We start from the raw sequence: 23,028 nt of genomic DNA, 5'->3' as shown, positions 1-23,028 counted from the left end.
CCGGGAGGTGTCTGTGAGCCACGGGTGACAACATGGCTGCACACACACGTCCACAGGCTGGACCAGGGAGAGGGAGCAGCCTGGTGTGGGGGCAGCTGGAGGCCCTGGGAGTGGGGATGAGCAGCAGGAGCTCCCACCCCATGGACACAGGCAGAAGGGGTCAGGGGAGCTCTCCTCCATGGCTGCTGGGCCCTTGGGCTCACACAGCAGCAGCACTGAGCACTCTGCTCCTCGCTCACCTCTGCTCCCTGGAGCTGCTAACTCTTTCCAGATGAAGGGTGTTTGTTTGGCTTATTGATTAAACCAGCTGCTGCCACTGCCAGGAACCTCACATTTTTCCAGAGAGACATGAGAGCTGGCTGTGGTTCCCCTGTGCCCCCCTTTCCAGAGGGAATAAGTGCTCTTTGTGACCAGGCTTGTGTTACACCAGGCTCTGCAGCTCCAGGGCCCTGAGCCTGCAGAGGAAATGAAAGTTCTGCTTGAGGAAAACCCCCAGAACTTGGGTGGCTGCTTCTCTTTTTTTTTTTTTTTAACATGAAATGATTAATTTCCTTTAGTATGGAAACTGAGATGGCATCAGAGGATACAGCCACTGAATCAGCTCGACTTATTAAAATCTTTAATTGCCTTTGCCACATCGAGGTGATGCACTAAACAAAAGGCTTTGGGCTTGAATGGAAGAGAACAGGGGCCACAAACCCAACCACACAGCATAAAAACTGCAGGATTTCTCATGGAGCAAAGCTCCTGATCCCCACTGCCTTTGCTGCTGCTGCAGCAGCTCCAGCTGCTCCATATCCCACATCACACCCACAGCAGGTGAAATCTGCCATGTGCTGCAGCTCCTCTGGGGGTCCAGAATGTACAACACTTTATTTCTGCCCACTTTTCCCTCAGCAGGACACCACAGAATTCCCTCACTGCACTGCTGAGTCTCACAAAGCCCTCAGTTACCTCAGAGACTCCTGAAACCTGGCTGAGAAATCCCCATCTAAAGCTCCTGCAGGGAGAAACAAATCAACAGCCAGAAAAGGGGATTGCTCTCCACATGAAAAACCAAACAAATCCACTGCAGGGCTGGCACAGTGCACATCAAACATCCCCAAATCCAGCCTGGGGGAGCCCCAAAGCTGTGTGACAAGGCAGGGCCACCTCTCTGCTGGGGAACAACCACCCCAAACACTTGCAGGGGGAGACAAAAACCCAGCAGCCTGGAGGGAAATTGCCTCCTGAGAGGGAGTTCAGCTCGTGGAGATGTAGGAAGGAACAGGCTGGAGGTTTGGAACCCGCTAAGGGAGCAGAATCCAAGGGAGGACATCTCTCCTGCAGCTTGGGTGGAACGGGATGGCTGTGGAGCACAGCAGGTCCCAGAGGAAAAGAGGAAAAGGTGAAGAACAAGAGATCCCAGAGGAAAAGATGAAAAGGTCAAACACAAGAGATCCCAGAGGAAAAGATGGCTCCTGCTGCTCTCCCTGCTGACTGACACCTGGCACCACATCTCCTGTGTGCTCCCAAGGCTCCTGAGCACACCAGGCAGGGAGACAGCAAGCAATTCCCCTGCTGTGGGGTGCATTATCTGCAATACATCTATAATCCCCCAGTATTATCCTCATTTCTCCTTGCCCAGGAGGCAAGGAAGGGAGTTTGGGCTGTGTGGGAACCCGAGTGCCTGAGATGGTGGAATTAGGGAGCAGTTCCAAAGCTCATTTCAGCAGAAGGCTCACAGTGTTTGATCTTGGCCCCTCTGCCACCAGTGGCAATGTTCCCACTAGATTTGGTGACAGCAGGAGCAGAGCTTCAGAGCTGACACCCCAAAAACCTCTGACCTAAGTTAGTGTGACAAAACAGGGATAAACCTATGGAAAGGCTTAACCCAGGTTAAACTGAGCAAAAGACACAGCACAGCAGAGAGAAGTAAGTGAAGGCACTGCACTGTTCAGTGCTGATGAAAACGAGCTAATTTTCTTTTTTGGGTAAGTTTTATCAAGTTTCCCATAGGATATTTGAAAGTTTTGGCACTCTGTGTGTGTTTTGACGAGCATCAATGTGACCTCTGGTAGAGCAGCCTCAGGGTGTCCCAGTCAGGCTGAGGGATCCATTCTCTGCAATTTCAGCTCTCCTGCCTGCAGATCCAGCTGTGGGCTCCCAAACCACGTGGGGCTGCTCACTGACTGAGCCCTTCCATGGCTCTGGCTGCTCTCAAAGATAACACCCCAGGAAAACAAAACACAGCAGCCTTCAAGGAGAAGGATGTCATCATCCCCACCAAAAACTGTCATGTGCTACCAGGACAGACAGATAATCCTATTCAGAGGAAAAGGCAGCAATTTTAGAGTCACTGTAGCTCCTAAAACAAATATCCTGGAGTTTACTGGAGAAACAAAAGAGGAAACAGAAACCAGGAGGTGACTTTTGGATTAGCATTTTGGATTGGAATAAAGCCTCACCAGCATGTTCAGTATCTCCTGCCCTGGGTGGTGGCAGCCACTTCCTTAGCTGGCTTTCCAAGATGTGAAAAAAAAAAGAAAAGGAAAAGGAAAAGGAAAAGGAAGAGAGAAGAGAAGAGAAGAGAAGAGAAGAGAAGAGAAGAGAAGAGAAGAGAAGAGAAGAGAAGAGAAGAGAAGAGAAGAGAAGAGAAGAGAAGAGAAGAGAAGAGAAGAGAAGAGAAAAAAAACTGTGATTTTCCTGGCATTTAAAGTATTTGGGGTTTGTGTTTTCTGAGCTATCTGGATTAGATACCAACCCTATCTCAGAGTTTTCCTTGCTGCTCTCTCTGCTTTGGGCAGCTCTGCTCTGTGTCCTGGCAGGGTGATGTGTTTCTGTGTCTCCTGGCCAAATTACATACACCATGTTGTTAAATAAACTTTTCAAGCTGTTTTTCCTCCTGCCAGTGTTGAAATGGATCTGCCCTCTCTGAATGACAGAGCCACACAGCCTGGAATTACCTGTGAGCCCATTCCTGGCTGATCCAAAGGCTTTTCCTCCCAGTTTGGTGGAACTTTTTGTTGCTAGAAGCAGCCAGAGTTTAGTTAAGGAAAAGTGCCCTGAAGGGAATGTGGCCCCAACACCTTTTGGTGTTATTTGGGGTTATTTTTTTGGTGGTATTTTGGCGTATTTTTGGTTTATTTCTAAATAAAACCTTTGGGGCTCCCAGGCACTGCAGTCAAAGCTCCAAAAGGGGAAAGGGGGTTTGCCAGGGGTGTCCCTGAGCCCAGCAAGGGGTTTAAGGAACGATGTAAGGCTGGAATTTCACAGCAGCCTGTCCAGGGGGTCTGGCCCAGCTAAGCCAAGCCCTCTGTGTCTCGGGGAGATGCTCTCAGGAAAGGTTTCTGAAGCAGCAGCCAGGCAGAGTTTGTGTGTTCGCAAATTGCCCCCAAGCCTCGTTAATCCCCGCTCAAATACGGAGCTTTGTAAGCTGATCCCTCCTTTCTCGGCAGCCCCGGTGCAAAGCCGAGCTCTGCTTAGGCTGGGTTTAAAGAGCAGCCGGCAAAACCCAGCCGGACTTTGAGAGAAACGCCGGATTTGAGGGGTTCCCCCCAAATCCAGCGTTCCCCTTGAGAGGAATGGTGGATTTGTCTTTCCAGACAAGCTGTGGGTCTGCTCGGAGATAAAACCAGCACTGGGAGATAAAAGAAACAATGGGAAGGGTTCCACTGATTGATGGATGGAAATAGATATTTGCTTTTACAAATAAACGTTAGGTTTGCTGATAAACGAAATTACACATTGAGAGATGAAAGAAACAACGGGGAAGAAAACCCCCTAAATTCAGTAAGAATTAAAAATGAAAAGGGAGGGTTATACATTAGAGGGGAATCTTTGGGATCAGAGATTTTGGGAAGTCGGAACCTCTCAAGTACCTCAGAAATGGGGAAAGAGAGAAGGGAAATTGGAATAAAAAGGAGGCTGCATCCTCCAAAAACTTGAGAGATCCCAGGGGAATGCCCCATGGCCTCTGCCTTTATTGGAATAAAGTTCCAGAACTCCTCTGCCTCCTTTTTGGACATAAACCTCTGCTGTTTGTGGATTAATTTTCCCAACACCCTCTGGATGTGGGGATGGGGGATTGGAAGGGAATGGCAGAAAACAATGGGAATGTGCCCAGTGCAGGGCCCGCTGTTACTCACTCAGGAACCGATGTGAAATCTCTCTGTCCAAGGTGTTTTAAACAGCTCTGCAGTGCTTTGATGCTTTGGCTCCCTCGGGGCTGTCTGAGATTCACCAGCAGCGTTAATTCGCTGCCCTTTGCCATTCAGCATTTTGGCATTTACAGTGCCACTGGAAACTCGGTTAGGTCTGCTTGTAAAAGCTTTAAACAGGCAAAGTTTTCGTGTTTCCGACCCCACTCTGGAAAGATAAGAGGAATGGTTTGAGTTTCTGGCAAATCACGGGAATTTGCTTCTCAGCATGGCTTAAATAATGCTCGCTTCATTTTATTGCTTCTACAACTCGGGTCAGAAACAGGAGACAGATGTGAGCTGCCAAGCACTCTCAGGAGCAGGAATACCCGTGTTTTGCAGGGTTTTGGGTTTTTCATAGAGAGCATCCCAGCAGAAACAGCACAGCATCCTCCAGGAACCTCGGGGAGGAGCAGAGGAGGGTCCTGCAGGCTCCATCTGAACAATTCGGAGCCCAAGGTTCTGAGCTGGAAGATCCTCCTTGGCAGCGCCGAGCAGCAGGGAAATCAATCCCTGGTGGAGATGTGCCCTCTCCCGGCCTCCTCGGGAACGCCTGCAGGGATATTGGTGCAGTAAAACGGCCCCAAAAATTATTTTGGGATGTTTCAGGTGGCGCGGCTCAGCCAGCAGAGCAGAGCCAGGGGATGGGGCTCAGGAGCACGGTTTTGGCACTGTGGCACAGCTAAGCAGTGAGTTGGGAAAGCAAAAGGCACCTCTGGGTTTTAATTCCTCATGTAAACCTTCTATTTGCCACACTGAGAGAATTGGGAAATTTTTTTAAAGCAATTCATGACACTGACAATACATTGCTTTCCTCCCTTTAGGAGGAACCAAGTGTCCACTGCCAGTGTAAAACTATCAGTTCTTGCAGACCATAAGGACATTGAGCAAAAATACATCTTCAACACTACTACTACTTCCATCCTGTTATTATTTTCACTGAGAATTTTGACTGCTTTTCAGCAATTCTTCTTTTTAATTTAAGATTTTTTTTTTTTTAATTTTTTGAGGTGTAAGAGACAAGGAACATTTTGGAAGAAAAACCTGAGGTAATCTATAGGGGACAAAATGAACAGTTTGGGCAAAAAAATCTGAGTTAATCTGTAGGGGAGACAATGAAGATTTTGAGTAAAAATGAGGTAATTAGAGGTTGACAGGTAGTGAAAATTATGAGGGTAAAATCTGAGGCAATCTCCATGGTAGAGAAGGAATGTTTTGAGGTAAACTGAGGTGATCAGTAGTGGAGAGATTTGGAAAATTTGGGGGTGAAACTTGAGTAGCTCTATAAAGTTACAATTAATATTTTGGAGGGAAAATCTTATCCAGAGGGGAGAGAATAAACATTTTGGGAATAAGAGAGTTAATTATGGGTCTCTAGGTCATAAAATGCATGTCAAGGAAAGTGACTGGAGCTAGGAGTGAATGGGCAGCCCTTGGGGTTTGCCTGCTTATGGCTTTGGGGTGCTCTCTGAGGTTTTGGGAGAGGTTCTGAGGCACAGCTGCAAGGACAAGCAGCACACAGGGCAGTGCTGTCTGCTTATTTTTAACCTTTCCCATCAGCTGTAAAAAGGGGATTTTTTTTATCCCTCTTGCTTTGGGATTCATTTCTCCTCCCAGCAGGAGCAAGCCCTTGTATTGATTTGCCCCTCAGCAGACAGAGGCTGAGGTGGGAATTTGGAATCAATTTCTGACTGAACAGAGCAAAAGCCACAAGTGTTCTTCTGTAAATGAATGTTTTTCACCGTGAGCTGGGTCTCACTGCCCTCTCATGGCTGGATCAGTGATTGTCTCATCTTCCTCAGGCTCTGGCACGAAATTCCCACTCAGAATGTTCTGGCCAGCATCTTTTCATGCCAGCCAGCCTGGAACACTCGGTCAACTTTCCTTTCTTATCTCCAATCATTTGCACAAATCCAGAGGAGATACTTGGCCCTAACAGCTGCCCAGTGGAGCACCGGCCAGGCTGGAAAATCTCCCTGAGGTCTCTGTTGGAGAGTGGGAGAAATGTCCCTCCAGGCTGGGGTGTCCTTGGTGGGCAGAGAAATCTGAAATTGGCAATATCTGATATTGGCAACGTGGCTTTGTGCTCAGACAGGGATTCCTAGGAGGAAAGGGAGCTTTGGCCTCACCTGCACAGCTCAGGTGGATGTGACAGAATTGGGGTGGCGTGACAAGGCATGAACAGATTTCTGGGTTCTGAAGCGCCTTAAAACTTTTCTCTATCAGGTTTTAATGGGTTTCTCCTCAAGACTTCCTGTGGTCCAGCATCCATGGTGTCCCTTATTTTGTCCAAAGTACAATGATAAAGGATTGACTCACTGACAAATGGGGTCTGGGATGAAAATGGTGAGAATAAAATTAGGCAAAAATACAGTAAGAAAAAAGAACTTTTAACGGCTGGAATAGGTAGGGATGAAAATTCTGAAGAGATTCCTTCAATTCCTTTAATTCCCCTTTCCGGGAATGCGGTCTGGGTGCCGCCGCCCTGTGGAGACCCTGAGGCGCAGCAGGGCCGGGACCCTCGAGGCTCCGCGGGGCGATCCCTCGGGATCCCACATGGAATTGTGCTGCTCAGGGTGCAGGGGCTGCTGCCCTTTGGACTCATTTTAAAGTAGTATCCTACAGGATTTTGGAGGCTGTTTCCAGAATTCCATTTTAGCTGGATCTCACTCCAAGTGCAGCAGTCCAAGCGACTGCACAAGCCTCTCCAGACTTGCCCTCACCTTGGTACAGCCTGGGGCTGGAGCAGGTTTCCCAGGGAAGTGGAGATCACTGCGGACCGGTGCTCTCTGCAGCAGGGGCTGGTTTTTGCCAAGCTTGAGACGAACTTTGTAAGGAACCGGGAGCGGGTTTGGGTCAGCGCTGGGACCGAACGCGGTCACGGCCGGGGCCGGAGCCGGGGCCGCAGCGGGCACAGCGCTGCACACCGCAGGTGGTGCTGCCCTCCTGTGGCCAGGCCCGGCACTGCAGCTCCGGCGGGGCCGGGACCCTCGGGGCGATCCCGCCACGGACAGCGGGGAGTGGGGCCAGGCACAGGCACTCGGGCCAGGCACAGGCACTCGGGGCTCCTCCGTCCCCTCTGCTGAGGTTTACTCCCTGGAAATGACGTTTCTAACAGCCTGGCATGTTCCCTTCAGTCCTGCCCTTCCCGGCACAGCCTCCCATTATCCCTTACTGGCACTTGCAGTAACCCACCCCTATGGGGTCTGATCGCAGCAGGGTTAGGGTTTCCTCCCCGTTTTAGGGCACTCTCCCAGCCCTGGAGTGCCGTTGGAAAACACACGGGTTATCTGACCTCTCCCTGTGCTGTCAGGGCTCAGCTTCAGCAGGGACAGATTCTGGGATTGGGAAAATAAAGCACTGATGCTGGTGGGCAGGGTCTTGGCCGTGGGTCCCTCCCTGCATCCCCCCCAAATCCTCCCTCAGCCACCTCAGGGCTGCAGAGCTGCTGCTGCAGGGTGGGAGCTGGAGAGCAGAGACCACAAATCCAGCTGGACCTGGGCCAGGCCTCAGGGCTGTTGTTTTAGGGTGATCCTGTGTCTTAGGGTTCCCAGCATTTGGAATAACTTCTGCCCAGTCCCAGTGCTGGCTCTAAAACCATTTATTGGGGGGAATGAGGGAGGGGGGAGAGGGGGAAGGTCCCTAGGGCTGGAGGATGCTTTTCAGGAGTTTTTTCACCTCAGGGCTGAGCCTCTTGGGGAAGAGGATGTCGAAGTAGATGTAGAGGTCCCCCTTGCGCTGCGGGTCCTGTGCCAGCGGCATCCCTTCCCCCGGCACCTTTTTGTAGTACTTGGGGCTGCCGAGCAAAGGGAGGGGCTGAGGGGAGCTGTGGCATGATCCCAGCACAGAGCCATGATCCCCAGCCCCACGTGGCTTCCTCGGGGTATTTGCTCCTCCAGCTTCATCCAGAGCCCGTCCTCCTCTTCCAGGCTCCAGCATCCACCCTCATCCACCCACACCCAGCCCTCTCCTTGCCTCTGCTCCCAGCAACGTGGCCCCAGACCTGAAGAGTCACCCACTGTGGGCCTCCTCCTCCTGCAGCCCCAAACCTGCTGGAAAAGGCTTTGGAGCACCCCGAGCTCCTCCCAAGTGCCCGCTCACCCCCATTTTCCCCTGGCACTTACTCCACAATGTCGTTGATGGGGATGTTGAGCAGCCTCCCATCCAGCGTCCACACATCCAGGGTGCATCCAGTCAGTGCCTGCCGGGCGTGCAGGGCCACCAGGAGCTGCTGCTGCAGCCCCAGAGCCCAAAGGTGACCCTCTGTCCCCTCACTGGGCCCTTTACCTTTGCCAGGGAGATGTTGGCAACATAAAGGAGGTTGTTCTCGATCCTTTTGAACCTTGGGTGAAGCTTCTCTTGGACAACAAAGGTGATGTCAGCTGGAATGATGTTTGGGCCCTGATTGAGAGGGAAAGAGGTCACAGAATCATGGAATGCCAGGATGGTTTGGGTTGGAAGTGACATTGAAATTCACCCAGTTCCACCCCCTGCCATGGGCAGGGACACCTTCCACTAGACCAGGCTGCCCCAAGCCACATCCAACCTGTCCTTGGAAACCTGAAGATTATTTCATACAGGGAAAACTGACACAAATTCCTGCTCCTCTTTCGTTGCTGTTTTCAGCTGGCTAGAGAGAAGGGAAAGGAATTTTCTTCCCTTAAGAGAAAAATGAATCTTTTATCCAAGATGCCTGCCCAGTTAAGGGCAAACCCAAAACTGTGTTTTTGTCAGGAAGAAAACCAGCCCTTTCAATTATTTGTTCTTTAATCTGTTCTGAGGAAAATCCAGGCTCCTCAGAGTGCTTCTGTTGGTCGTGCTGCCAAGTGCCCTCAGCAGCAGGAAACCAGAATTTCTTCATGGAAGAGCTTTTCCCATGGAGAGGGCACAGGACTGGATCAGCTGCTCAGGGGGGGCATGGAGTCTCCTCTCTGGAGAGATCCCAAACCCATCTGGATGGGTTCCTGCCTGGGCAGGGGTGTTGGATGAGGTGATCTCCAGGGGTGCCTCCCAAACCTGGCTATTGTGTGGTTCTGTGCTCACCTGGTCTCCTTCCTTCTCAAAGGTGATCCTGGTGCCACGCTGCCATCCCGGCTGCACGTCAATGGTCAGGATCTTGTCCCTGATGGTGCTGGTCTGGCCATCCTCGTTCATCACCTGGGCACAGAGGGAGGGAGGGTCAGCAGCAAAGGGCAAGCCTGGCTTGAATGGCAGAGCCTGGCAGATCATGAATCAGATCCATGGAATCATCAGATCCATAGAACTGTGGGGTCATTTAGGTCAGAAAAGCCCTCCAAGGTCATGGAGTCCAATGTTCCCCCAGCACTAACCCGTATCCCCAAGTGCCACAACCACACAGCTTTAAATCCCTCCAGGAATGGGGACTCCACTCCAGCCTACTGCGATGCCTGACCATCCTTTCAGTGCAGAAATTTTCCCTAATATCCAACCCAAGCCTCCCCTGGCACAGCTTGAGGCTGTTTCCTCATGTCCTAGAGCAGGAGAGGCTCAGGGCTGGGTCCAGGAGGCTGGGACAACAAGGAGGGGACAGAGGTCACCAAGGGCACAAAAAGGAGATAAAATGCAGTGTGAAAATGGAATTGTGGGAGCCCAGAACACACTGAGCTCCTTCTCCACCCGTCTCTGGGATCAGCTCCCACATTGCCTCCCGTGCTGAATTCCCTTTGCCAAGCCAGGGGGGAAAAACTGGTTCAGCTCCTGGGTTTGGTGCTAATCCCTGCCTGCCACAAGATCCTGGTGCAGGGCCACCCCTAAATCCCCAATGTCCCACACAGGGTAGAGCTGAGCCCAAAATGCAGCCCCAGAGCCCCTGCCTACCCTGCGGGAGATCTTGATCTTCTTGGTGCAGCCGTGGAACAGGTCCTCGAGGGACACGTAGAGATCCCGCACGATGGGGGGGTCCCTGCGCAGGGCCCCCCGGCCCCGGGGCCCCCCAAAGGGCAGCAGCACCTCCGAGCCGTCCTCGGCAAAGAACTCTGGGGGAGGGAGCAGGGACACAGCCCTCGCTGGGCTCAGAGCTCTGGGCTCTTCACCTCCCACCCAGAACCACCCCAAGGGTTTCTTCTTTCCAGGAGTGTTTATGGCAGCCTGGCCTCCCTCATCCCTCTTCTGGATGGGAATCCCAGAAAGGGTCTCAGGAGCAGCTGGGCAAAGCTGACAGCCTGAGCATGCACCTCCAGGCCTCTCTGGGGGAAGCCAGGATCTCCCCTCCGGGCACCAGAGGGACCTGAGGGCAGCTGGGCAGGGAAGCATTCCTGGAGAATGATGGCAGCCACAGGCAGAGCCCCAGAGTGTCCCAGCCTACCTGCAAAGGGGTTGTCCCCTCCAAAGAACTCCCTGAAGACTCTCTCAGGGTTGTTGTGGAACACGTAGCCCACGCTCCAGGGGTTGTCACTGGCGTACTCCAAGGGGATGCCACCTTTCAGCCCCTCTTCCCCAAATTTGTCGTAGATGCCTTTCTTCATAGCTTAGGGAACAAGGAAGTGTTGGGAAACCGGGGAGAGCCCCAGCTTGAGATCCAGGTTTTGTTGGGGTGCAGAAGAAAGAGAAGAGGGGTCCCAGGAAGGGTGTGCCAGTTCCCAGCTGGGCTGTGGGTCACAAAGGAGCTGGTCCTGCAGGGAGCAGGACACTCCAGGAAGGGGGGACACTCCAGGAAGGGGGGACAGTCCCACTTACGGTCGCTGAGCACATCGTAGGCCTCTGCCAGCTGGTGGAACCTCTTGGGGCCCCAGGGCTCCTTGCATTTCAGCGGGTGGTACTTCAGAGCCAATGTCCGATAGCTGAGGGTCACAGGATGGTTTGGATTCAGGGGGACTTTAAAGCCCATCTCATTCCCAGCCCCTGCCATGGGCAGGGATGCCTTCCACTAGCCCAGGCTGGAGAGGGCTTGGAGCAACTTCCAGGGATCCAGGGGCCACCACAGCTGCTCTGGGGAACCTCTTCCAGGGCCTCACCACCCCCAGTATCCCATCCATCCCTGCCCTCTGGCAGTGGGAGCCATTCCCTGTGTCCTGTCCCTCCATGCCTTGTCCCCAGTCCCTCTGCAGCTCTCCTGGAGCCCCTTCAGGCTCTGCAAGGGCTCTGAGCTCTCCCTGGAGTCTTCTCCTCTCCAGGTGAGCACCCGCAGCCTGGCTGCAGAGCGGAGCAGAGGAGCTCCAGCCCTCAGAATACCCCCACGGCCCCTCCATTCCCACATCCAGCCCGGGCTGCCCGGACAGCCCCAGACCCTTTCCCCTCGGTGGGGCAGGGGAAGGCCAAGCACAGCCACCCCCGGCTGCCTCCCGGCCCAGGGGGTCGCTCTGATCCCGGGGGTCCCTCACGCCTTCTTGATGTCGTCGGCGGTGGCCCCGCGGTCCAGCTCCAGCACAGCGTAGTAGTCCAGCCCCATGGCGTCCCGTTGCTATAGCGACAAGACTTCCGGTCCGCGCCGCGCGGGGCATCAAGGGAAATGTAGTTCTCCCGCTCACTTCCGCACTCTGTGGGGGGCCCGCTCAATCCTTCACCCCTCACCTCCTTTTTTTCTTAAAAGTCCCCAAGTTTCCATGGAAACACATGTATTAACATATAACACATGTATTAAAAGGAATGCGGATAACAGGTGTTATCAAAGCAGCGGTTTATTTCACCCCATACTGTGACAGTCACTTTCACTGCACCCTCTCTCCCCCTTTATTTGTTTGTTTATTTCCCCCCACTACAAACAGCGTATTTTCAGCACTGGAAATGCAACCACAACATCACTGCAACACAAGATCCTCTCTAAATTAAAAATTGATCCCAGTTGTGTAGTAGGAAAAAATATGACCTGTTACAAAAACACTGTGTATGGAGCCTGGTCATGACAACAGCCTTAAACTTGTACACACACATCCCAGGAAAATCAGCTTGGAAGAGCCTTTCCCACATGTTTCTCCTTTTTTGGCCCCTCCAAACACCTAAAGGTCAGAAAGTTGGTATCTCCTCACTATCCCATCCCTGCAGCACGTGTAGATTTCCTTCTCCCAAGAAGCCACCTGAAGAAGGGGGAAAAAAAAAAGAGAACAAGATGGGTCAGGCAGAACACCATTGCTTTTACCCTCAGGATTCTCCCAGCACCCTTTATCCACACTTTTTGTAAGAACAGAGCTGCTCCAACTCTACCACTCCAGCCAGCTCCTGCACAACGGAGATAAAGCCAGGGAATTCTGCACAGGATTGGTTTATGCAAAATATCAGCATTATTCAGGTAGAAAGAATAAAGATAAGCTCAGAAGTCAACCTCTGCCTGAGGTGAAGGCAGCGCCTCCTGCCTGGCATCAGCTTTCCCTGCCCACCCTCTCCTCAGGACACCCCACATTCCCCACCTTGTACACGGGGTCACAGTCAGCCTCAGTGAGATCCAGGACATAATCCAGGTCCTGCTGAACAATGAAGCAGGTGCCATCCCCTGCAAGGAAGGCACAGCAGCCAATTAGTGAAATTACACTTAATTTCAGACGGAAATTCCAGAAGGAAAAGGCTCCATTGGGGGAGACATTCCTTGGAGGGATTTTGGAGGGGTATGAGGGATGTGGAGGGTGGAAATCCCCAAGCAAAGGGGTAAGAGGACAATGCCCAAGGAGCACAAGGCTCCTTGACTCGATCCCAGGATTTCTAGGGGCACAAAACAGCCCTGGAATTACCTTGGCTGGCAATGAATCCATCTCGGTACGGGAGCAGGGACAGCACTGGTGCTCCTGACCTGTGGATCACCTGGATTGGAGCACTAGGAAAAGGAGCAGAAACAAGGGATGAGGATTGCTGTCCAGAGCAGCTGTGCCTGCCCCTGGATTCCTGGCAGTGTCCAAAGCCAGGCTGGATGGGGCTTGGAGCAGCCTGGCACAGTGGAAGGTGTCCCTGCCCATGGGAAGGGGTGGGAATGGATGAGCTTTGAGGTCCCTTCCAACCCAAACCATTCCAGCATTCTTTTCTATGGACTGAGCTAGCAGGGAACAGCAATAAAACTCCACAGCTCAGTTCCAGTCCTGTGCTGGAATGAGGATCATGGCAAATATCAGGATAAATATGGTATCAGGATCCACATGAGGGAAAAGAAATGGGCAGTGCGGGAGGGGGCAATATTGATGATAAGAAGTTTTCTGCCCAATTTATCTACACGTATGTGCACGCATGATATAAATATAAAATTATGCAAATGTTTACATAACAATGCAGCACATCAACATAATGCAAGAGGCTCAGGATGCAATGGGATGCACCCCTTGGAAGTGGCACTGCCTGTCAGCACCCTCTGCCTCACTCACTTTTCCAACCAAACACTGGTTGTTTGCCCCAGGCACGCACTTGCTCACTCACTGACTCACTCACGTTGTGTTTCTCACATCCAGCTGGTAGATGTTCCCATCCTGAGTGCCTGCCAGGATGTAGGTGCTTGACAGGAACGTGCAGCAGTTGAAGGCATCAGATCCAATGAAGAGGAACACCTGAGGATTTGGGAACAAACCAAGTGTCAGGCACGTGGGACACCCACGAGAGGGAAGCAGTCATTTATTTAGAAGACAGTGCAGCTGCTACTGTTTAATTTTAAATACTGTTTTCCCTGTTCCCAAGTTAAATCCTGAGCAATTCTTACTCCTCACATAAAAATCTATCCAGGAGGAAGGAGAGAGAGCATCCCTTTATTGCACCAGGATTTGGCCTCTCCTCCAGTTTAGGTTTAATCTGGCTCAATTCCCCATCCCAGTGCCCTGACAGCCCCAGATCCTTACTGGCTGCCTGCTCTGCAGTCCCACTCCTTGAAGCTTCTTGTCCTCTCGAGCCAGCAGCAGGACTTTCCCTTCTGTCCCCACCTCACGTTCACCTGGCAGAAAGAAGGACAACGGGTAATAACACAACAAACCTTGGTGGGACCAGAACCCAACAGCTTGGATCACCCCAGCTGAATTGTGGCCAGATTCCTCCAGATCCCAGGAAACCAGGAAGGCCAGAGAAGATGCAGAGCTCACTCTTCATCACTCAGTAGTGAGGAAGGTTGATAGGGATGAATTCCCCCCAGGACTGGGGCGCTCTGCTGCCTTCCCATGGTGCTACAAGGGCATGGAGCAGCACTCCCAACACTCGGGATTACTGGGGCCAAACCCAAGCAGGCTGGGCCAGGGAGATGAGGGGCTTTGAGGGAAAGGCCTTACTGGGAGGGTTCTCAGGTGAGCCCAGGTTGAGGGAGCCGTCAGCAGCGCCCAGGGCGATGCCGTTGACGGGCGAGCCGCAGTCGGCGATGGTGCCCAGGCAGGAGGACTGGCCACAGTCCCAGAGACGGGCAGTGCCATCCCTGGAGCAGGACAGCACGTTCCTGCCCCGATCCACAATGGCAGTGTCCAGGATACCTGTGTGACAGCAAACACTCTGCTCAGACAGACACAGAAAGCAGCCCATTCCCCAAGCTCAACTCCAGGCCACCGGCCCCAGTGACAGCAAAATGACAGTGACAAGTTGTGCTCCTAGAAAAAGGTGCCTGTGGAAGGCAGCAGCTCCCAGAAAACCCCACAGAGTGGAGCCACCATCTGGCACAAAGGGAAGATATTATCAATCAAATGATCAGCAACAGCTCACCTCAGCCTGAGCTGGTGCCACACAAAATTAACCTCTAATCTGGGCAGAAAAGAGCCTGGCATTTTTAAACATTCTCATTTCCACCCCTGGATAATCCCAAAAGCAGCATCCCTGCTGTCCAGCTACAGCAACGTCCAAAGAGCAGGGTCTGCTGGCACTAAGATCCCTTAACTACTTTATTTTACTCTCAAATTTGGATCTGAAAAATGACAGTGGTTTTCTTAGCAGAGAACAGCCAGGTGGTCAGGAGATTTAATTGGCACTTTTCCTACAGAAGCTCAAAGGACAGGATGAGCCAAGCAAACAGACTGCAGCAGTTTGGGCTGGAGGAATGAGAGTGGCTAAGGTCACCTGGAGAGTGACTGGCAGTGTCACTGTCACCAAGGTTCTGCCACACCATCTGGTTTGGTTAGGGGACATGGCTGCAAAAACATTTTTAATGCCCACAAACAGATTTTGGAATGGCATGGGTGGGAAGGGACCTTGAGGAACAAGTTCCAACCCCCAAATCATGTAAGAACAAAGCCAGGTTCAGCACAAGATGGGTTTTTGAGTTAATCAAGTTTAGGGCAGCCAGACACGGGGTTTATTAACCTCTCAATGAAGCTCAGCACCTTATGGGACAGGGAAAACCAGAGCCTGGACAGAGCAATTGGCAGCTCAGGGAAGAGAGAATTTGGGGTAGAGTTTGGGGCATCTGATGCCACATTCCAGACATGAAACACAGAGTGCAGCAGGCTGCAGACTGGACATCAGCCCTGGATGTGCAAGGCAAGTACACATACAGCAAATGAAGCATTTCAAGGGCTCTGTACCTCCTTTGTGACCTTTAAATGTTACTACACAGCTGGCATCTTCTGCTGACCAGATCTTTAGCTGGGCATCCATTCCCCCACTGAGAACCACGAGGCCCGATGGGAAAAACCTGCAACAATTCACATCATACACATGGCCTTCCAGAAGTCTCTGGAAAAACAAAGAACTACGTGCTAGTTCCATTGTCATCGTCCTCGTGCCGAGCAGTTGTTGAGTCATGACCCTGGAAAACTTGGCATTCTCACGTGGGCAAAGGATTAAACCCAGATCCTCTGGCTCTGGATTGCTGGAATGGACTGCTCTGAATTTGGGACAAAGGGGTGACTTTGGGGCTCCCTCTACCATGTGAGCAGCTCATTACACAGCAAAAGTTAATACATTTGCTTCTAAATACAGGTTAAATGTCTTTATCCTCTGCCAAACAGGGAACTGACAGGTCAAGCTCCACAAGAAGGAGCTTTCCCCCTTTACTGGGAAGGCCACAAGCCAGGATGTAGCTAATCCAGCACCAAAATCCTTCTTCCCATGCAGGATAGGGACTGTCAGTGAACTGTTACTCCTCAGTACCTCTCTGAGCAACATCCCCCTTGGGAGAAGCCACCTTTTCCAACAGATTTGACTTAAAGCCTCCAAGATTCCCAATTTCAATTAGCTTTTCATTAAAAAGCCAGATTCCTCACAGGGTGTGCACAGCCTGACCACAGTCATGGCCTTCAGGACTTCGGGAATGTCACAGACAACACAAAAACATCCAAGCCAGATGTTCTTACTCTTATTTCTCCATTTGCAGCCTGCCATATTTTCATGGTCCCATCTGTGCTGGTAGACACTCCAAGTCCTCCACCACTGGAAATATCAAGGCAGGTAATCTGCAGGAAGGTAAAAGCACCAAGAATTATCTTTATATAATTCTGTATATAAATATTTCTGCTCAAGAGCCTAGTCCTGTCCTAGGTCTCCTCCCTAGGGGGAGACCTGCTAAGTTTTTTCCCTGCCTGTGGCTCTGCAAGGCAAGGAGAAAAAGGAATGCTGAGGCAGAAGCCTGCACAAGCAGCAGTTGTAGTCCAGGTGGAAGAGAAATCTGGACTTTTCTAACAGGTCCTGTAAACAGATGAGAAATGAGAAAACAGCTCAGAGTAACTGGCCTGACCCACAAGACCACAAGACACAGTTTGAGGTATTTATGAAGCCAAATTCACAGCCTAAATTTGCTGAAGCCCTGAACCAAAACTAGCTCTTTGTATGAAATGGGGCCCCTCAGAAGAAGGACATAGAGGGGGCTGGAGCTTGTCCAGGGAAGGTGAACAGAGAGATAATTCTCTCTCCCAGCTTTTTTCCTAGAGGAGCACAGAGAGAAGAAGAGAAAACAATTCTTAGCCCTACTTGCTGCTCCTGTTTGCACAGGTGAAATGCATTAGGAAGATTGTTTAGCTGAAGAGAGTTCCTAATTGGATTCTGGCGATAGTTGTTAGCCTGTTGAGTCAAAGCTGTGTCCCAGCTAGCTCAAGACACTCAGGGGTTTTTCTTTAGTATTCTCTGTAGTATAATGTTACATAATTGAGTTTTAATAAAACAATTGTTCAGCATTCTAAATCGATAGAGTCAGATACCAATCATTTCCTTCATCAGGGGCACCCTGTTTTACTATAGGAAGGGAATGGAGCTGAGAAGGGGCTGAGGGGGCTGGGAAGGGGCTCAGCCTGGAGAAAAGGAGGCTCAGGAGGGACCTTGTGGCTCTGCACAGCTCCTGACAGGAGGGGACAGCCAGAGGGAACAGGGACAGGAGAAGAGGGAACGGCCTCAGGCTGGGCCAGGGTGGACATCAGGAGAAATTTCCTCATGGAAAAAGGGTTTTAAACAGTGGAAGGGGCTGTCCAGGGAGGGTTGGAGGTGTCCAAGGAAGGGCTGGACGTGGCACTCAGTGCTCTGGGCTGATGACAAGGTGGGGACCAGGCACAGCTTGGACTCGGTGATCTCAGAGGTCTTTTCCGACATTAGGAATTCTGTGAGCTGCACTTGCATTGCATTTTTTAAATTGAATTTTCAGGCTGGGGTGGGGGAAAAAAAAAACCGCTACAGCGGTAAAACCCATGGAGAGGAATAATAAACGCAGACGGGCTCCAGCCAGGACAGGGTTAAGTTTCCCAGCAGCAGGAGGGGCAGGGCCAGGAGGAGGATGATGCTCCCCGCTCCCACCTCTCCGTGCGGCGGCGGGAAAAAGTCCCGCTTTTCCCGCTTCCCTTCTCTCCGGCCGGGCTCCCGCGGTCCATCCCTGTCCCATTGCTGTTCCCAGTGAGTCGCTGCCTTCGTGCCCCGGTTCCCGCTGCAGCCTCCCACCGAGCTTAGCGTGAGAACGCTAAATTCGGGAACACCAAGCCCAAACCACCCATCGTGCGGCACCAAGGGTCGAGATAAGGACAGCTCTGCCCGCAGCGGGTTGGAAGCAAGTTTGAGCTGAGTGTTTGGTGTGTTAGGTACCGTCGCTGGTAACGATGTGGCTCAGTCAGCTCTTTGTGGAGTGGTACCTGTACAGGTTTATATTTCCCTGTGTGGTCCTGATAATGCACTTCAACAGTTTAGAGAGATGGTTCAAGATTCTTATGTGCATGGATTTTGTGGTATCAACTTGTAAGGTTATACGCTACCTCCAGATCATTAATAATGGTTCCCAGTCTGTGGGGGGAACGGGGGACGAATACTTTCACAACCTTTTCACCTCCTTTAACTCCTTTAAGCCTCTTAAAGCCCCTTTTGAGCTGCCTCCGAATACAGAAGAAAGCACATTGTCGTTCTGTCTGCTGTATCTTCTCCCTCTGGTCTACATCACCCTTATGGTCTACTTCATCTTCAGAGTTACAAAAGAGATTTCTGGGAGGGTCTTTCAGAGAGTGGATAATGATGAGTGGCAGGGAAGGTGGGAGAAAATTGGCCAGGTTTTGAAGGAGTATTCGGCTCCAGTGGTTTGGAGGTTCACCCCTCAACAAATACAGGACCCCGTTAAAGTGGCAGAATACCTGAAAGAGAAACGCTGCCGTGGTTCCAGGGAGGAGCAACTTACAGCACTCTGCTGGGCCCTGGCTACTCTGTATCGGACACTGCTGGATACCAGCCAGCCCTCTCAGGAGGAAGAGGAGGAGGAAAACAGACCAACAAGCACCATGGCCACTCAAACCGCAGCTGCACCAGAGGAACAACCCATGCTGGGAGCAGTCCCTCCTGAACAGAACACATCCAACACTGAATTAGCTTCCTTAGTGAGGGATGAAGATGATGAAGAGGAGGAGGAGTCCTCAGAAGAAGAGGAAGAGTCCTCAGAAGAGGAGGAAGAGGCAGAGATAATGCGTGAATCCCAGCGTAAGCTGCAGTCAGTCCGAGAGCGTTTCAGGCGCCGTGCGGATCAGTCCTTGCTGCTCTGGCTGTACGAGTGCTGGTTTGCAGGGGCCCACGTGGACGTGTGGCTGGACAGCTCTGAAGCCCAGCAGCTGGGGTGCCTGTCCCAGGACGTGGCCATCGACAGGGGGCTCGGGAGGAGGACGGGAAGGCACAGCCTGTGGATGCGCCTGGTGGGGAGCGTGAGGGAGGCGTACACCGCGGAGGAGCTGCTGCTGCGGCGGGACAGCTGGAGCACCAGGCTGGAAGGGGTGCAGTACCTGACAGAGCTGTCCATGGCTGACATACTCTTTGGGAACACTCAGAACAGTCGGTGCCTGGATGACCTGGACAGAGCCTGCTGCACCTGGGACACGTGGCAGGCGCTGAGGAGGAGCGCGCCGCCGCTCTACGCCAAGGCGCTGTCGTCGATCGCGTGGAACAGGAACCTAAAGGTGCTCAAATTAAAGGCCTTCATCTGGGACTATGGACTGAAACCCTCTTCCCCAGCCCAGGACAGCTCCTCCTATGTGGAAACGCAGCCCAGGGAACAGGCAGCCTGCGGTGATGATCCCTGCACGATATGCCACGAGGAGCTGGGCAGGAGCGCGTGTGAGCTGGAGTGTGGGCACGAATTCCACAGGGAGTGCATCAGGACCTGGCTCCTGGAGCATTCCAGCACCTGCCCCATCTGCCGTGACTACGCTGTCCTGCCTGCAGCCACCCCTGCACGGAACAACTCACAGCCTCACAAAGCCAGGCCTTGGAAAAGATCAGGGATTTAGAAGAAAAGTGCTGAACAGACCAAGGTCTTAAAGAATGGACTGGACTGATTTCATAAGGCTCAGAAGTACAAGTGAAAAAATGGCAACAGAAGAAAAATCAGAAGAATTTAAAAGTCAGCTAAAAAAGCCCCTGGATACCAATGAGAGGGGTTGGAAATCCACTGGGGACAAGGAAAAGCAGTATAATGGATATGAACTCGTATCCTGAGACATTTAGGAGGGACTGCCTTTGATTAAGGGAATAATTCCTGTGCTTTTTTGTGTACAGACATAATTGGGTGGTGTGGGATCTGAGCATGAGTAGATGGGATAGAATGAGGGGTGGGCAATGTCCTGGTTCTGGGTTAATTTTTACAGGAGCAGGGAGGAGCACATTTGGGGTATTGCATGGGTTTTGTGTTCCTTGTGGTGAGCAGATCTCTTCCCTGTCCTGTAAATTTGATTAATTAATGCTGTTGCTACTGTTGCTTTTTTTATTCCATTGTTTTTCTCAGTAAATTGTTTTATCTCAACCCTGACCTTTGTTTTTGTGCCTCCAATCCTCATTTGCTGCAGGGGGAGTGGGGAAGGAGTGTGTGGCACGTGGTCCAGGGTGCTTCAGTGGGAACACCATCCCCAAACCACAAGTTCCATCTCCATTGCAACCCCTCACACCCAGATCCACACTCCAGGCCACCCCTCACTACGAGGACACCACAGACAGGGATTGTGAGAATTGCCAGCCACACCCAGAGATTCCCACCCCACAAAGCTACTCACACTTTTCTGATGAATCCTGCAAAAACTTGTGTATGGAGCCAGGAACTTTGTGGATACATTTTCCTGAGGACAAGAAACGAGGATGCTTTTCTAGGAGGGGAAATAAGGAAAAAAAGGAATTAGAAGTGCTGTTAGTCCTGAAACAGAGGTTGCCGAGGTAGAACTGTGGACTGGATGAAGCTGTGGGATCCCAGAGTTTGAAAATTGATGGGAGGGTCAATGTGGGGCCCATGTCCTCAGGATGCAGGTGGGAAGGGATGGCTGCTCCTGGTGGGAAGGTGGGGACCAGCTCCAGGGCTCTCTGCACAGCAGGGCAGGACTGTGCAGGGAATGGGTGACAGCTTAGGCTGTCAGAGCAGCCCATTTATGTACAGGAAATGTCACCAACCCCTCTCCCCCCAGCCCTGGCACCTTGGTGACTTCCCCGACCACGAATCCCTCGGAGGCCACGATGTCTGGGACGCCATCGGAGCTGAGCCCGCGCCGGGTGACGCTGCCATACAGGGTGGCCTTCCCTGGGGGACAGCAGCCGTCAGCCCCAGCACCTTCAGGGACCCCAAACGTCCCCTCCCAACTCAGAGGAACCCCAACCTCCCTCACCCACAAGGAGCTCAGACACTCCCATCCCCTCCTGATGCCCTCAGGATCCCTACGTGACCCCAGTCCCTTTAAAACCAAAAGGATGCCCAAACCACCCCAGTCCCTTTAAAACCAAAGGGATCCCCAAACCACCCCAGCCCCTTTAAAACCAAAGGGATCCCCAAACCACCCCAGCCCCTTTAAACCAAGAGACCGCAGGGCACCCCAGCAGCCCCATTCCCTGCTAACACATCCCGCCACCAGCCCCTATCCCAAAGGGTCCCCCGGCCACCCCCATCCGTTTCTGCCCTTCGAACACCCCTCACCCCCAGAACCCTCTCGATCCTCCATGATCCCGTCTCACTCTCACGCCTCCCTCGAGGCCTCTTCAGGCCACTCACCGGGGCTGCGGCAGCTCAGCCACGCCTCGCCCTCGTCCCTGCTGCAGAGAGAAGAAGCGGCGGTGAGCGGGGCAGGGAGCGGGACAAGGACAGGGACAAAGAAAGGGACCGTTCCCACCTCAGCGCCCGACTCCAATCGCTCTGGATCCGCAGCGTCGCCGCCATATTTGCCGAGGTAACCGCATGCACTTCCGCCTCCTTACTTCCCGTCGACCCCCGCGCGAGCGGAAAGATGAGGAACCCGCCAATCAGCGAGCGCCGCCGCGGCCCTGCCACGTCCCGGAAGTGCCGAGCCGAGCTCCCGCCTTAAAGGGACCGCGCTGCGCTGGTATGGGGGCTGCACCCATGGGTGGGGAGGGAGGGAGGGGGCTGGAGATCCCTGGGAATGGGGACCCTTGGGAGGGGAGGAGGGCGCTGGGCACCCAGGGCTGGGGTGAGGTGCCCCCGTAGGACACGGCCGCCTGCCCCGCCCGCAGCGCCCCATGGCGAAGCCCGGGCACGGCTGGAGCGGCGCGGCGGCGGCGGCGGAGGAGGAAGGCGAGGACCCGCTGGACGCCAGGATCGCGCGGAGCGGCTGCCTGGAGCAGCACCGGCAGCTGCAGGAGTGCATGGCCGAGCGGCGGGACTGGCGGCACTGCCAGGAGCAGGTCCGCGCCTTCGGAGCCTGCATGGCCCGGCGGCAGCAGCAGCGGCAGCGCGGCACCGGCCCGACCCAGCCCCCGGACTGACACCGCCCGGACAGACAGACCCCTCCTTCCCGGCTTGGTTTTTATCCAACTGCTTGGAAAGCCAGGTGGAATTGTTGGGAAATAAATCTGGAGTTTGTCACTTGGTGTGTGCCAGTGGGAGAGGGTAGCTGGTTTGGAGCATACAGCATCAAGCTGTGCCTTGGTACATTCAGGTGGGACATCAGGAGGAATTTCTTCATGGAAAGGGACTGCCCAGAGAGGTTTAGAGTCCTCCATCCCTGGAGGTGTCCAAGAATGACTGGACATGGCACTCGGTCCTCTAGGCTTATGGCAAGGTGGGGACTGGGCATAGCTTGGACACAATGATTCCAGAGGTCTTTTCCAACCAAAATGATTCTGTGGTTGTGGATTTCCAGCCCAAAATGTCCCAATCCAGGAGCATTCACAGCACTCAGGCTGTGTCTTGGCTCCAGAACAGCTGCCATGGATTTTACTCCATGTTCTCTGTGCCATCCTAAGGCTTTTCCCAGTAGTGATAACCTCACGTCCCACAGGATGGGATTTATCTCCTGGGAAGCCACAGGAAAATTAGGAATGGGAGAAAAAGGGATTCTCATCTGATCACCACCTGCTGGCAAATAAGCCATAAGAAAGAAAATAAAATTGGTTTTTGCATGGCTTTTGTCAGAATGAAGGTTCCAGGCTATTTCCCAGGGATGTGGATGCTGGGAATACCAAGAGGCTGGGCATGGAAGCACAAGCAACACCTGGACAGCCTGTTTGGGGGAAGGGTGTAAATAAATGAGTTACTTTCCCTATTTTTCACACGCTGGTCTTTAGAAAG

The 23,028-nt window shown here is 52.6% G+C and overlaps 3 protein-coding genes across 5 annotated transcripts; 1 reads left to right on the top strand and 2 right to left on the bottom strand.

The window, feature by feature from the left end:
* Positions 1-4,060: 4,060 nt before the first annotated feature.
* On the bottom strand, positions 4,061-11,623 carry DNAJB13 (DnaJ heat shock protein family (Hsp40) member B13). 2 transcript variants are annotated; one of them, XM_077174622.1, is made up of 8 exons: positions 11,519-11,623; positions 10,875-10,978; positions 10,504-10,665; positions 10,017-10,174; positions 9,222-9,335; positions 8,466-8,579; positions 8,303-8,379; positions 4,061-4,347 (listed from the first exon to the last, which is right to left on the bottom strand). In XM_077174622.1, the coding sequence occupies exons 1-8, from the start codon at positions 11,584-11,586 to the stop codon at positions 4,128-4,130; spliced, it is 1,017 nt and encodes a 338-aa protein (XP_077030737.1). In that variant the 5' UTR covers positions 11,587-11,623; the 3' UTR covers positions 4,061-4,127. The 2 variants fall into 2 exon arrangements, with proteins under 2 accessions (XP_077030737.1, XP_054511070.1); XM_054655095.2 differs by lacking the exon at positions 4,061-4,347 and adding an exon at positions 7,765-7,974.
* A 174-nt stretch (positions 11,624-11,797) lies between these two features.
* PAAF1 (proteasomal ATPase associated factor 1) lies at positions 11,798-21,685 on the bottom strand. 2 transcript variants are annotated; one of them, XM_054653832.2, is made up of 12 exons: positions 21,614-21,685; positions 21,496-21,536; positions 20,927-21,030; positions 20,516-20,605; positions 16,373-16,471; positions 15,602-15,752; positions 14,366-14,560; positions 13,946-14,037; positions 13,545-13,660; positions 12,860-12,942; positions 12,542-12,624; positions 11,798-12,211 (listed from the first exon to the last, which is right to left on the bottom strand). In XM_054653832.2, the coding sequence occupies exons 1-12, from the start codon at positions 21,658-21,660 to the stop codon at positions 12,134-12,136; spliced, it is 1,179 nt and encodes a 392-aa protein (XP_054509807.2). In that variant the 5' UTR covers positions 21,661-21,685; the 3' UTR covers positions 11,798-12,133. The 2 variants fall into 2 exon arrangements, with proteins under 2 accessions (XP_054509807.2, XP_054509816.2); XM_054653841.2 differs by lacking the exon at positions 14,366-14,560.
* Positions 21,686-21,738: 53 nt separating this feature from the next.
* Positions 21,739-22,323, top strand: COA4 (cytochrome c oxidase assembly factor 4 homolog). The gene is made up of 2 exons (XM_054653857.2): positions 21,739-21,823; positions 21,972-22,323. Exon 2 carries the CDS (start codon positions 21,978-21,980, stop codon positions 22,221-22,223), a length of 246 nt encoding a protein of 81 aa, XP_054509832.2. The 5' UTR covers positions 21,739-21,823; positions 21,972-21,977; the 3' UTR covers positions 22,224-22,323.
* The last annotated feature ends 705 nt before the right edge of the window (positions 22,324-23,028 follow it).

The sequence above is a fragment of the Agelaius phoeniceus genome, chromosome 2, assembly GCF_051311805.1.
Source record: "Agelaius phoeniceus isolate bAgePho1 chromosome 2, bAgePho1.hap1, whole genome shotgun sequence".
Classification (NCBI taxonomy): domain Eukaryota; kingdom Metazoa; phylum Chordata; class Aves; order Passeriformes; family Icteridae; genus Agelaius; species Agelaius phoeniceus.
Note: the sequence above shows the minus strand (reverse complement) of the source record. Positions and strands in the feature narration are given on the sequence as shown.

Bases quoted from the DNA above. Each gene is read 5' to 3' on its own strand.
- DNAJB13 (XM_077174622.1), bottom strand. From the start codon at position 11,586: ATGGGGCTGGACTACTACGCTGTGCTGGAGCTGGACCGCGGGGCCACC. The intron at 10,979-11,518 runs GTGAGGGACCCC...TGTGACCCTCAG, and splicing joins GCCGACGACATCAAGAAGGC to CTATCGGACATTGGCTCTGA. The intron at 10,666-10,874 runs GTAAGTGGGACT...TTGTTCCCTAAG, and splicing joins CTACGATGTGCTCAGCGACC to CTATGAAGAAAGGCATCTAC.
- COA4 (XM_054653857.2), top strand. From the start codon at position 21,978: ATGGCGAAGCCCGGGCACGGCTGGAGCGGCGCGGCGGCGGCGGCGGAG.
- PAAF1 (XM_054653832.2), bottom strand. From the start codon at position 21,660: ATGGCGGCGACGCTGCGGATCCAGAGCGATTGGAGTCGGGCGCTGAG. The intron at 21,031-21,495 runs GTGAGTGGCCTG...GCTGTCCCCCAG, and splicing joins GCTGAGCTGCCGCAGCCCCG to GGAAGGCCACCCTGTATGGC. The intron at 13,661-13,945 runs GTAAGGATCTGG...CCAAATCCTCAG, and splicing joins GACTGCAGAGCAGGCAGCCA to GTGTTCCTCTTCATTGGATC.